The 13,676-nt window shown below is 42.6% G+C and overlaps 1 protein-coding gene and 1 long non-coding RNA gene across 3 annotated transcripts in view; one reads left to right on the forward strand and one right to left on the reverse strand.

The window, feature by feature from the left end:
* MGLL (monoglyceride lipase) overlaps positions 1 to 13,676 on the reverse strand; it is a 99,974-nt gene that overhangs the window by 38,612 nt on the left and 47,686 nt on the right. For both annotated transcript variants that reach the window (XM_068694523.1, XM_068694524.1), the window contains exon 3: positions 3,783 to 3,889. In XM_068694523.1, coding sequence (XP_068550624.1) covers positions 3,783 to 3,889 — 107 coding nt within the window. The remainder of the gene's footprint in view (positions 1 to 3,782; positions 3,890 to 13,676) is intronic.
* Positions 1 to 13,676, forward strand: part of LOC137862442 (uncharacterized) — a 49,522-nt gene that overhangs the window by 32,566 nt on the left and 3,280 nt on the right. The gene's annotated exons all lie outside the window — the stretch shown is intronic.

Below are 13,676 nucleotides of genomic sequence, written 5' to 3' on the forward strand. Positions count from 1 at the left end.
AGAGATAAGCTAATACATTTTTGTGGCCCTTGGATCTTGGAAATGCTTTTGTAACTGATGTACTTTTGAAGGTGAAACTGTGGTTGTTCTGGGCTCAGGCCACGTAATGAAACCATAGAAAATAAGATCTCAGCAAATGAGATGTTATAAGAAGTGAGATGAGGAAAGCTGGAACATTATGTGCTTTACCAACTGGAAATGCTTGGTATGAGAAAACAAAGCCACATTTTCTGTCTTTTATTCTCATTTTCCTTGGCTCTCAGCTTTACAGTTCCCTAAAAATACTGCATTATAGCTAAAGGAGCTGCAATCTGTCTGCAGCTTAATGAAGAATTACAATATCACTCCAGTTTGATGAATCTCCCACGAGTATTCCTTCTAAGAGGGCTTTCCTAAATTGATTGCCAATAACCTGTTTGTCTCTTTTTCTGTCATCAGAATGTTGACATAATAAAATAATACTAATATAGGAAGGAAATTGAAAAGTGAAATTTCATTTCAACAAAGCTAAAGCTTACAGACATACATAGCAAGGTCATCCTGGCAGCCTTAACTCTGCCTTCATGAAGCTGCACTCCGAGTATGCTCAGAAATCATGGGAAACTGTTACCTGCCTATTAAAAACACGAGAGACCACAGAACCAAATGTGACTTTACAAAGAAAAAAACCATTTTCCTCTTCCATGAGATTGATATGAAACAATGTTAGGTGTAAAGGAGAGCTAAAAGGTCTTCTGGAATTAAATTTTCACCACCACCCTGGACAGTTTCTAATACATAGCTCTGAGGTAGAGCAGTCTTGAGGTTGCTATGAAATACCTGAAAGAGCAAATGCACAAATAATATATCCTGAGACACTGAGAGAGCTGGCCAGTGCTAGCTCTCCATCGTCAGTAGGAAGTCACAAATTTGGGTGAACACTGTTACACTGAGAAGTGCCATCTTTTTTTGCTGCAGCCTCTCATAACATGAAACAGTGCAAAGCAGCCTTCAGCAAGATTTAGAGCTCATGTATAAGCTCTTACAGAATCAGCAGTATAAATGGAAATTATTTTTCCTTCTTTTGACTGAAGGTTAGACACCATATAAATCAGTCAAGTCACACATACTAGAGCCCTACCAACTTCCCAACTCATCTGGGAAATCATGCTAGCCACACTGTGGAACTGCATTAATAATTTCATGCCTGAAATGGGAAACGTATCCATGAGTATTCCAGAACAAGAATAAATGTCCAGGTCAGGAAATTATGCCAAACTCATAAGATTTACTGTAAGACATGAGGAAGAGAAAGCAATTATTTTGCTAATGCAGTTGAATAATTAATATTACACAAAGATATCCAAAGGATGGGACACAAACAGGGAACACACTGGTGAGGTGATTTGGAATAGGCAAAATGGTAGGGGAAAGCTATAAAACTCCGTTTAGCTTGGGCAGTTTTGGCAAGGGAGAAAAGTATGCCCTTCAGCTCTCACTGGTGTCTACTCAGGCTGTAACCTGTATTCTGCCAGACAAGGTCTGTCCTCACTGCTCGGCACTTTAGGTGCAATGATTATTTTACAGAGCCTAAAATATGTTAATTGTCTTTGTGGCTTAGTGAATCTAGTCTCATTTAGATTAGCTCTTTGAGTAACACAATTGCGTGCCCAGTGTTCTGCTTTCAGGTTCCTCTTTGCTTCTCCCCTTTGCTGATGAAGAAAACCAAAAGGAGTTTACAAAGATTCCTGTAGGCCTGACAGGGAGCATGAACTCTTAAAGCAGCCTGAGCAACCAGAAATGCGTTAAATGAAGTAAACTGATCAATTCAGCAACATCCATCTATAGGGGAAAACACAAACATGTCTATGCTTCTCTAGACAAAAAGAAATTAAAGAAAAAAGAGAGAAAATAACTGTACGATAAACACCTGTCGGGGTCTTCACTTCCAAAGCCCTGTTCCATCTACAGAAAAGCCATTCTGTGTATCAAATCCATGCAATAAGTACAATGCTTTATCACTGCTTCTAGGTTCGTTGCTTCAAATATTGCTATTTTAACTCTACTTCTTAAAACCACTATCAGGTTTTAAAAGAATGAGGAACTAAGGCCCGCTCAGCATGCACAGTGAGAAACCACAGGCCTGCAGCGCTGGGCTCTGGCATTTAACACATCACTTGTGTGTCCTGGAGTTCACTAACTTTCTGTATACGGTGTCTGTGATCTACTAACAGCAGCTGCAGGGTGGACAACACGTGGTCTGTCCCATCTCCTTTCTCATGAACTTTGTGCCACATAGATAACGAAAGAGGAATGGGGACAATTTCTGCTGGTTTTACTGCACGTTCCCACTACCTTGTGTCTAAATCATTAGGAAGTAGATTGAAGTGAATGAGCCCTCACTTACAAATTTTGTGCCTGCATAAGGAGAAACATGCCCCTGGGGTCAGCAACGATACTTTTGCACAGGTTGACTGTCTTTGTAAATGCCAGTATATGGCATGTGGTCAGCTGTTTGGAAAATCACGCTTTTTATTTATTTTCATTGTGAGCTGTTCTGAGGGCTGGATATTCTCTTTGTCAAGGAAAATATCGGGTTAATTTCTGCACACCCAGTGCAGTGCTGTGAGTGAAAAGGAGTCATGAGAGCAGAAGCAAGGGGAAGCTTTGGTTACTTGGGTTTGGTAAGGCTTTGCTTTTCCTCTTGCAGACTAAATGGTGCAATGTCTCACATGCTCTAAATTCTACAGCTTTAGCAAGTTCAAATTCAGCATCCCTGCCTTTGAGGAGATCTAGAGTCTCAGTTTCAGCCAAGTACATTGCAGTACACTTTCCATTGCACTGTGGTATACTTTGCAATGTCAATGGCAGATCTGCCAGAAGGAGATCAGAATAACACTGAGATTCATCCCATTTCAGCTATCAGCTCAGAATTTGGCCTTGCTTTTTGTCTACTGCCATTATTAACCACATTGATCCGTTTTACTCATGTCTAGAGTGATTCTTGCTGGGATGCAGCAATCTGCAAGGATTTTAAAAAAAAAACAAAAAACAAAAAAAAAAGATTTCCTGGCACAAGGCAGTCATGAAGCTGCAAGGCTCAGGTGTGAGAGGATGCTACCAAAAGAGCACAACGGGTGATTCAGATATGTTCACAGTATGTCCCAACTGATTTGCTTCAGGAGATCTGTTGACACCCAGCATATCTATGTCATGGAATGGAGCAGAGCAGAGATCCTCAAGGCAGAAGAGGCAGGGACAGTAAGTCTACATGGCACAGCATTGCCCAGGTGTCTGCAGCCAGCCCTGATGTTTCTGCAGGGCTGTCGAGGTGTGTCTGAACAAACCTCTGTGATGTCTCCATGCCTGTCCATGGCCCAGGGGTGCAGCTGTCTGGTTGTACTGGTGTATGAAAGCTGTGCTGTCATTTCATTCTCTCCCCCCGGATTATTTAGGACAAGTATGAATCCAGCAAAAATGGCACCTAGTCCTACTCTCATGGTGGACAATCCCTCCTCACACCCCAAGAGGCAGGTGAAAGAGAAATAGTCCCTTACATAGAGATTAAAAGACCATCAGCAGTAATGTCAATGGCAAGGTTGAGGAAAAGTCTCAGTAATGGGGTCGCTGTCTTATAGATTCAACATGCAGATCTTTACAAAGCTTCAGATAGCCCTTTTCTCATTTACACTGATGTGTAAATATTTTATTGACTTTTCTCTCACTGCTGAGTAGCTTTAATGGCATTTGCCTCAGTAAAGTCCTGAGCTGCTGTAAATCAAATACTGTTCAAGGCTACTCACCATGGTCATGGGCAAATACAAACAAGTTAAGTTCTGTCAGCCTCTGGGCCAAGTCATCGTAACGGCCGCAGTGTTCCCCAGCGCCGTGAGCGATAAACACGAGGGCCCTAAATGGAGCATTAAGGTATAAATCATTAACTTGGCAATCAGCGCACAAAGGCTTCAGAGCTGCAAGCAACAATGGCACATTCAATTTAGCAACAGCATTTCAGGCATCAGCAAGTACAAGGCAAGCAAATAATGGCTGCGGTGGGTTTTAACATGGGAAAGCAGCTTGCTACCCTGACCTACCATCGACCTGATCTTCACCAGGTTGTAGCAGGACAGTCCACATGGAGGTCAGCTGCACATGGGACAAACTTACTGATTTGTTTGCCACCGTGGTCTTCTACAGGTTGGAGATGCAGATGTCTAACGCTACTGAACCCTCCTAAAGATGAAATTATAGCTAAACAAGTCTCAAGCAGAGCCCAGAACTCTGGTTAGAGTTTGGGATTTTATCTTTTGACCCCAATTCTGGTAATCTTACCATTGCAGTTTCTACCCCAAAACAGTTACTTCACTTTTGCAATTAAAGTGACCTTTACATAGCCACTGTACGACTACAGCCAGGGATCAAGAAAATAACCAGTCTAATAGACATTTATTTTTGAAAGATGCTATACAAATATTTATCTTCAAATATTCCAGTTGTACCAGTGATGCTTTATTTTCACTGGAATGGCATCAAATGTGACTAAAGTTGAACGAACCTTCCCAGTGTTTTTAATGGGCAAAGTTTGTGCGGAGTTGGACTAAAAATACAGCAGAAGTAGCAATGTGATTACATAAGTTTTTGTTGAATTTGACAAGTGACTTTCCAAAATCTGGCTTTAGCAACATAAACAGAACTTGTTCGTTTACAAGTACTGCCTGTCACTGGAACATCAGCAACCACTAAACAGTCTGAGGGCTACAGGTTAGACATTTTCAGTACATTAATAGAGAAGCATTAGACGAACTGACAACACAAAGCAATGACAGCAGTTTACAGCTAGTGAATTCCACAACTTTATTTTGATTGAGGTTTTGAATACATTTTTAGACAGTGTATTCACTGCAATAAGCTGCTTTGATCTTTATATATTTAAACTTTAAAAAGATGTGAGTGATGTAGAAACTCCAGCTCTAGCTCTTTGATTAGCACCTGCTTCAAAGTATTTTCTCATGCTAGACAACTTGAAAGCACCCATCGAAACCAAAAGAATTTTTACAGAGCAAACCTGCTAACACCAAAAAAAGCAATGCAATGATGCTCTGGTATCTAACAGTAATTAGCAAGGGTGGGGTTAGGCCGTGTAGCATATTTAACTTCCTGTGCCTTACAAATGTTCTTTAGTGTCACTGAAGGTTTCAAAACAATTAGTGTGGAGCAGTCATTTTGTCCCCTGTCACCCTCCCTTGTCAATAGATTTGTCAAGTTATCAATGGACTTGCCAGGCAGACTGATTTTCAGAGTGCAACACCTGTAGTTATAGAACCAAACGCCGAAGAGATGGAAAGACTGCTCCTTCCACAGTGAAGAATACTAACTTTCTGCAGCAGAGGCATCATAGCTTTATATGTCTCATCTCTCCTAGACACAGGAAGCCCAGCAGAGACTCCCGCCAGTGCTGGGACAGTGAATCACTATTCTATATGTGTCCCTGAAAATTGCAGTCCCCGTTTAAATGCTTCTGCCTCCACCTAGGCATAAAGGTCTGAGATCTCAGCTCTGGTTCTGGGTGACCTGAAGAGACCGCACACCACAGACCCCATGTCTGGGGCTGACGGATCTGTCAGACATTCAGGAGCAGAGCAGCAAAGCATGAAGCAAAGCTGGGCTGATAACCTGCATGCTCTGGGCTCTGCAATACGACAAGCAATGGCACTGCATGCCCAGGACTCTGATGGAGAAATTAAGGAAATGTGAGAGAAGATTCTTATATACCCATCACTTCGACATCCAACAGAATCAGTCAGGCTAAGTCTCTTTGCTGTGTATCTCCTGCTACCTGGCTCTTGGCAGCTTTTCTCCTCAGGGTTTTATTTAAGCCCTCTGTTACTCTTTACAGGATCTACTTTTTTTTTTTTTCTTTTTTTTCTTTTTTTTTTTTTTTCTGCTGACTAGGCACAGGGAGTAAGGTGCAGCTTGGCTGAGTTCGTATGGCCCTTCATTTCTCAGAGAAATATGATTTGAATATATGCACTGAAATGCATCAAGTGAATGAAACCTAATGGGAAGCTGGTGAAAAGAACTCTGCCAGGGAATGCTTTCTGCTATTTCATCACCCTGACAGCAAAGCCCTAATTTTGCTCTCATTCACACTGCTGCAGCACCACGACTTTGCCTGACAGCATCCTGCTAAGATGCTCAGCCCCCTCATCTTCTGTGAGAAAAGAAAGAACTCCATTCCTCAAAGCAGCAAGGTGTTCCTGCAACCTCTCCTCTCATTCCAGCATGAAAAATGTCAGGCATTACAGAATTGAGCAAAATACTGAATAAAATTCCTGAGATTGCCTGTGCCTTAAGATCCCTAATGGCAGAAGCTGTCAAGATGACTTAGGTGCTTTTAAAAGTTTTATCCTATGAAAACGTGGTGTCATAAATGTGGAGTGAAATTTCCAAACTGTTATGTCCACACAGACGTAGCTTGTTTTGCTGGTGTGTAATGAAAAGTAGGAGATGTACTGACTAAAACCCAGGTTACTTCTACACAGGTCTCTGGGGCCAGCTTCAGGGTCTATGTGCACAGGGGTCATGCATTTTACACAGTGACCTGGAAAACTGAAGTTAGTCTGAGCATCATCAGAGCCAGGATTGTAGGATTTAGCTCTTTCCCCTAATCTTCCATTTTCCATTGCAAAACAAGTCTAGATTTGGCAGAGAATACCTGAAGGCAGTATAACAAATACGTGGTGCACATATTTTCACTGGCAAGCTGGCATGGAAATACAGCGAGTGATTAGTTTGACTGACAGCAGTTCTTTACTGTATGTAAACATTTTTGCAGACACCCCTGCTCTTGAATCGCAGTGTGCTCCTTCCTTTTGCAATGGCTGGGAAGAAAGAAACACGAAATATCAGAGATTGCTTTCAGCAGAGGTGTTTCTGCAAGTCATTTAAAATTAATATAGAAACCCAGCAGGTTTTAAGGTGTGGTGTGGCTTTGTTGTTGTTGTTTGTTTTGTTTTGTGTTTTTTTTTTTTTTGTGACTGCAGTGCCTTTGTAAGTTTTGTTTAAGCAAGGCTTGTGTGTTGGTCTTGTATCAAATTGATCCCAGGGAGAAATTTCTTCACCTCCAGCTCTTGCAATTTCACCAGTGAAATCCTTGCAAACACACACATCTCAGGTAGAAAACATCGTTCACACTCTGCGATTCTTGTAAAGACTGACCTGTGCCTGAACCCATGAATTCGTCTCTAACCGCAGGCAGGGCCACCTGACACATCTTTGGATGCTCCAGCTGGCTTTGGCTGAGGGAACTGAATTCCTAAATATCTCAAAATGCTGCCAAAACATTGTTTTGAATTCTGCTCATGAAAGCACCTAGTGTGCACCTGATCACACAAGAGCACAATTTCCCCACACTCCACAGGTGTGTCTTCACACAAAGCCAAGGTGTAACCTGGAGCATGAGTAAGCATTCGTGTTGCAGTAAGCAACCAGTGGAGTAGCAATTATGGATATTAAACGAAACCAGCTTTATTGACTGTTTGCAAAAGCAACCTTTTTCACAGATCCCTGCCCTTCCCATAGCCTCCTTCTCCTAGCTCAGGAGGAGGAAACCTGCAAGTTTCTGTCTCCTGGTACCGCACAGCTTGGCAAACAGATGTGGTTACTTAGCACAACAAGCAGGCAGGATGATATTTGTCTTTTTTCACCATTCAGTTCAATTACGGGCTGTGTTTATTGATCTTCCATCAGGGGGTAATGGTGTATACCAGAGACCAGCCCCTGCTCCCACATCTCCACTGGGCCAGTCATGCACCACTGCTATCAGTCCTCCTGTGCTGCAGCAGCTCCTTGCTGAGCAAGCAGCACCCAGAGGTGCCCTGTGTGCAGGACACATGCAGACACACTTTGCTGCACCAGGGAGGAAAGTAGAAAGTAGCAGTGGTAGAGCTCAGGCTATGGCACAAAGAAAGGCAGTGTGAGCAGCATCAGAGGAATGCATTGTTTTTCCATCTTGCTTCTCAGAGAGGTCACCAGCTGATCTGAGCTTTAAGCTGCTTTTGATCCTTGTGAATTTATCACTGTTACCACACACCTTCCAATATTTGCCTTCTTGCGTGGGGAGCAGCCCTTGCAGGGCAGGGATTCAGGCATAGGTGCAAGAGCAGAACCAGTTGTAGTGGATCCCACCTTTACTGCTGGGCACGTTGCCACCTCTGCTTAGCCCTGTTGCAACAGTACAAATGTTTATAGATGTAATTCCACAGTCAATTGCAGAAGAAGAATTGAGAGAAAAACAAATGGTGGCACAGAGCTTACACAACTGAGCAAGAGCTCTCTTAAAGCAGGGCTCAATAGAGAAAACAAAACTTAAAACTAAACTCAGACAGCTGATGTGCTATGGCATCTGTGGGCCATGAACAAAACTCAGGGCTGGGGTCCTGCTAGGGTGCAAGACACACGTTCTTGCTTATTCTTGGTTGAGACAGGGCCACAAAAATGGTGTGGAAGCTAAACTAGATATGGAAGGTTGTGAGCAGGATGCTATGATCTTAACATCGTGTCCTCTGGGGACCGAAACATTTCTGTGGGACCCCACGAATGCTCCTTTATTGCCAGAAAATAACCCAGAACACTGAGACTAGACCAAAGAAATGAAGACAAGCTTCCTGTGACTGCATATAGAAAAAATTCAATCTTTTCCACCCCATTCCAAAACATCCCTCTTCAGAACAATATTTAAGTACTTTCTTAACCTCAGGAAACTCCCTTCGACTCATGAAAGTCAGTGGGACTTACAACGTACAAGATTGAACTTTAAAAAAAGGATTTATAAATGCTGTTCTGAGTTAGGACTGATTTAGTCACATGCGGAAGTGATTTCCTGAACCAGGCCCTCACAACCTAACCTAATACCATGTTATTCTATGTAAGGCAACCATGCATTCATTTGATATTATGTATGTTTTTGCTAGAAGCAGATCAACTCTAACAAAGAACATCTGATATTTACAGTTTTGAATACTTGACACCAAATTCCTAAAGTAATTTTTTTTTTTTTAAATTAACTGATAGGAAAGCTCTGAGTCAGTGAGGCTGCCAGAAAATCACTGGCTTACTGAAAGTGAGCATTAGGTTTGGTTGTCTTGTTCCAACTGATTTATTAGCTCCCTTGTAGCCAGCATCAGCCTGAGTCTTAGAAATACGGCAAACAATGAACACTTATTTATCAAAAACATTTCACTGGTGACATTTTTGGACAAGGGACAGAATAGTTGATCACAAACCTTTTAAAGTTATTAAAAATTTAGTGTTGTTTATGTTGATTTTGCTTCTACAGGATATTGTCAAGAAAATCTATTATAGGTATGCACACTTGTGTTAGCTGGGTTAGTAGTCCTCACTGATTATGAAGATTTATATATATATAAATCCTTTCCTTTTCCGTCCCTATAATAGAATTATGCACTCAGCAGATTGCAATTTTGTCAAGATTTAACCGTAATTCCAATTTTCTACCCTTGGTATTCAGTTAAAGATGACCTCTTTCTTGGAAACTTCCAGCTAATCATTTCCAAGAACATGTAATGAAGAATGAATTTCGTTCACTGGAAAAGACATGGGTCATCTCTCCTCTGGAGGTCTCTAGAGCCTCTTGCTTTGGGTGTAGACCTGAAGTCTCTGTCATTTTAGTCAGCTTTTGCACCTTTTTTTTTTTCCTTTTTTTTTTTCTTTTTTTTTTTTTTTTTTTCCCCCCTGAGGTGATCTGCAGCCCTACGAGACCCTGGCAGAACTTGGCAGTGGGCAGGGGTTACAAAAAGTTATGGGAGTTTCTCTCATATTGTGCGCACTTGTGACCTACACAGTTAGCCAAATATTCAGGCTGGTGACTCTGGTTAGACAGGAAAATTTATGTTGGAGTCAGGTGTGTCCCTTCTTGCTGTTCTTCTGTCTCCAGGAAACTCGCTGAGTTATGTCCCTCTGAAGGCACAAGAGGCAATGACCTTGCTCCTAATTCCAGCCCATGTTTCAAGGAGGCATGTTTCATTAAGCTCAAGTGCTTTGCTTGCTCTTTTGCTCAACTTTTTAGAGAAACACGTTCTTAGCCTTTGCTCTGCTGGCCTACATAGGTCCATGATCTGGGCAGTCACCTCTTTTCAGCTGTCATTGGAGTTTAATGATGTTACCTTACACTAGCAGTTCTACTGGTACTTTTCCCACCTCAAGAAAAGAAGAAAAAAAAAAAAAAAAGCAAGTCAGAATAGCAATAGTCTGGAGTCAAGCCCACATTGACCTTCTCTAAATACCACAGACATTGTAGCATGACTGGAGTCTCCCTCTTTGGAGATCTTCAAAAGCCATCTGTGATCAGCACAGATACCTCCCCGGGATCTAAATTTGGAGGAACCTTTGCCTCTTCCAGACAGACTGAGGCAAGCAGTAGCTCAAGACTGTAGCAGTTCAGCCTGTGAAACACCTCCAAGTGCCAGAGGCTGTGTTGAAGGACTGTGTGCTGTGGTTGCACTACAACGTTTCTGCTTGATTTTGTAGGGCTTGTGGGGATTTAGGATTCTGCACATTTCTGTTTGATGTACTTTGACTTAGTCTAGTAGAATCAGTGGCTTCACTCCAGTCCAGATCCTAAACAGACAATTTAAAAATAGACCCCTCCAGCAAACTACCTCCTCCCGTTCCCCCATTTACCCAGGCTTGGGAGTTCCCATTCAAGCCTGCCCAGAGGTGCTGCTGTTAGTTTGGGCAGCATCCTACTGCTTAACATCATGGAGACTCACGGCTCAGTCTTAACATCTGTGCCTGCTTCCGTGAGCAACGCTCTTGCCTTCAGCAGCTGTTCACATGCATGTCTGCAAGCCAGGCTCACAATGCAGTTCAAAATCACAACAATGGGGTTAGGAGGAGATTTGAGAACTGCCATGACCTCCAGGAGAAGTACCATGGCTATTCAACAAAGAGCAGAAAGTATAGATACCATAAATCAAGAGAGAAGAGACAGAACCGGTCAGTACAGACATATTTCAAAACAAAAGGCTCAACAGGATCTAGCCAGAGCCAGCACAAAACAATGTGGAGAAACAGCTTATGCTGATTTATTGGAGCTCCTTGAAAAGCACGCCCCTGCCGCAAATAACTCATGAATGGTCTAATATAGGGAAAAGAGATGAAGGAAACTTCAGGAGAGGTGGGAAGGAATTATTTGAACCTTACAACTGCATAGCTCCGGACAGATCTCTGCAAAGTTAACATTTCTGACCAGCTGCATTCTGTTTCAAGGAAGCTTTGAAGTAGTATTTTAGGGTACACAAGGCTGAGATCAGAGATGAAGTGTGTGGTGTGTAATTTGAAATTCATAGGCAGGATCTTCCCACCCCTTTTTGAATAAAACCGAAGTGAATGGATCCTAGGTTTATGGGGATTGCCTCAGGGGGACACTCCCCCGCTTTGATATCAGAGATGGGATTGTTCCTGGCAGACCCGCTGCTCTGAGTGTGTGAGACAGGCAAGCACTCTGGTCTGGAGCTGCGCTTTCCTCCTGCTGCTGCCCTTCTACAGAGTGCAGGAATCCTTGAAAGATGAATTAGGCCTTCTATTTCCAAAGAGTCATGTGAGCGATGCCTTCACTTGTCTGAGGCAGGGATCACTTGAGGTGAGCCCTGGCACAACTGCTGCTGGGCCTGGCTGGGAGAAAGGCTGGGATCAGACAGCCCAGTGCTGTACTTCGCTCTGCTTCAGCCCGTCTGCAGTGCAAAGGGTAGCCCCATGCACGTCCTTGTGCACAGGGGAGATAAAATGGAGGTCATATCTTCCAAGGGGAGCTACAAGGATGAATGCACAAAGTATTCGGTGTCTTGCTCAGAAGACTCTGCAAAGCATTATTCAAAGTGGAGACATCAGCTGCAAAATTCAAGTCAATCTGAAGTCACACCTGGAATATATAGATGACTTTTAAGGTGTGAATGGGGAATATTTCCTGGGCTTGCACTGAGCCTCTACTGATTTGCAAAGGGACAAAAATTACAGTTTAGCCAGTCTTGTGCAAGTTTCTTGTTGAAATCAAAATGCTTGGTGATATGAACCCTTGGAAAAAGAAAGGCTTGTGTAATTAAGCAGACTGTCCTTCCAAAGCACAAGAGCTGCAATTAAAGGCCAGAAGATTCCTACTGCGCACTTGCTACTGCTTAAACTCAGCTCCACTCACCACTTGAGCACTAAACTTGTTCACTGAACAAAAAGGTTTTTCTGTATAAAGGTATGACTGGCTCAGAGTAGCTGTGTAGAAACTGTTCTTTGTTACTGAGCTCACTTAGAGTTGGGGCATATCCAAAGCACTGGTCCAACAGTTCCAGTGGCAGTGCAAGTCGCTCCTTACTGATGCTCTGAGCTTGTAGCTTGACACATCCTACTCAACCCGGAAAGACAAAGCAGGCTTTCTAGAAGGAAAGGTGTGCTTAATTAAGACATCAATTCAGGCCGTGCAAGAATGTTCTTGATGTTACAACCAAGCCTGACAATTTAATCTCACCTTTTTACGTAAGCACAGGAGATAGGGTTAGATTGCAGTATTCCTGTATCAAGGTGAGGGCTTCTGGTTGAGCCAGGAGTTGGACATCATTTGTGGTCTGAACCTGGGCTCATGTGAGCAAGGGGCTCTTCATTGCCAGTCTCCCCACAGAATCAGTGGCTCTTAAAAATGGGATCATCCATGTCTAAGACTCTAGCCGTAGCTCTAATCATCTCTCGTCTCAAACTGTTATTTCAGGGAGTGGATGGAGCAGAAAACTCATGACAAATAATAATGAAACAGTTATTAGAGGAAGGATTCAGGTCATTACACTGGCACCTGTACAGGGAAGAAACAGAAAAGTGCACACTTGGCACAAGAGGATCAGAGTGTTTCCAAGCCACTTCTTGTAACAAAAACTGCACACACAAAGTACTTTGATTGGGTATTTTGGGCTTACTTGGGTAAATCTTCCACTAGCTTTGAAGAAATCTGTGAATAAGTAGGGAGCAAGAAAGGCGATGAGACTGTAGCTGTCCTGTGACCCTGAGACAGCGTGCTATTATTACTTTCTAATAAAGCCCTGACTGTACAAATCCCACATGTGGCCATGGTCTAAAGCAAAATGTAAAACTTCAGTTCCCTGAAATGCTTAGACCTGATAGCATGGCTTGTACCAGGCAATACCACCATAATGTGCTCAGGAGCTCTTGATTACTTCCTGCACACTTACAAAATTCCAGTTTGGATGTCAGAGATAACATGAGTCTCCAAATAACCAGCTGTTTTCTGTGTGATTTTCCAAAAGTCAGCGTGGAATTAGCCCATAAACTCAGAGACAGAAACTCAAGGATTGATTTCTTAATCAGAAAGCAGTTACATATATTTTAGCATACTTTGAGATTAAGCACATTAATTTCCAATGAATAATCCTCTCTCAGCACATCCCAGAGCTGCACTCCAGCCCTGCCAAGCTATGAGAAGAACCTTTGCAGAGAGAGGTTTTACAGGCTCTGTCAAAATCAATATCAGGAACTATTCCTCTGGGAAATTAGCAATGTCACAGGCAAAGCGTTTGCCAAGGCTTTGAGCATGTTCCAATTAATTTAGTATTCCACATTTGCCGTAGACCTGAGGTATGAAAGAAAGTTGAAAGTAAACAGCTAAACGTGACACACAG

The sequence above is a fragment of the Anas acuta genome, chromosome 11 (genome assembly GCF_963932015.1).
Source record: "Anas acuta chromosome 11, bAnaAcu1.1, whole genome shotgun sequence".
NCBI classification, from domain to species: Eukaryota; Metazoa; Chordata; class Aves; order Anseriformes; family Anatidae; genus Anas; species Anas acuta.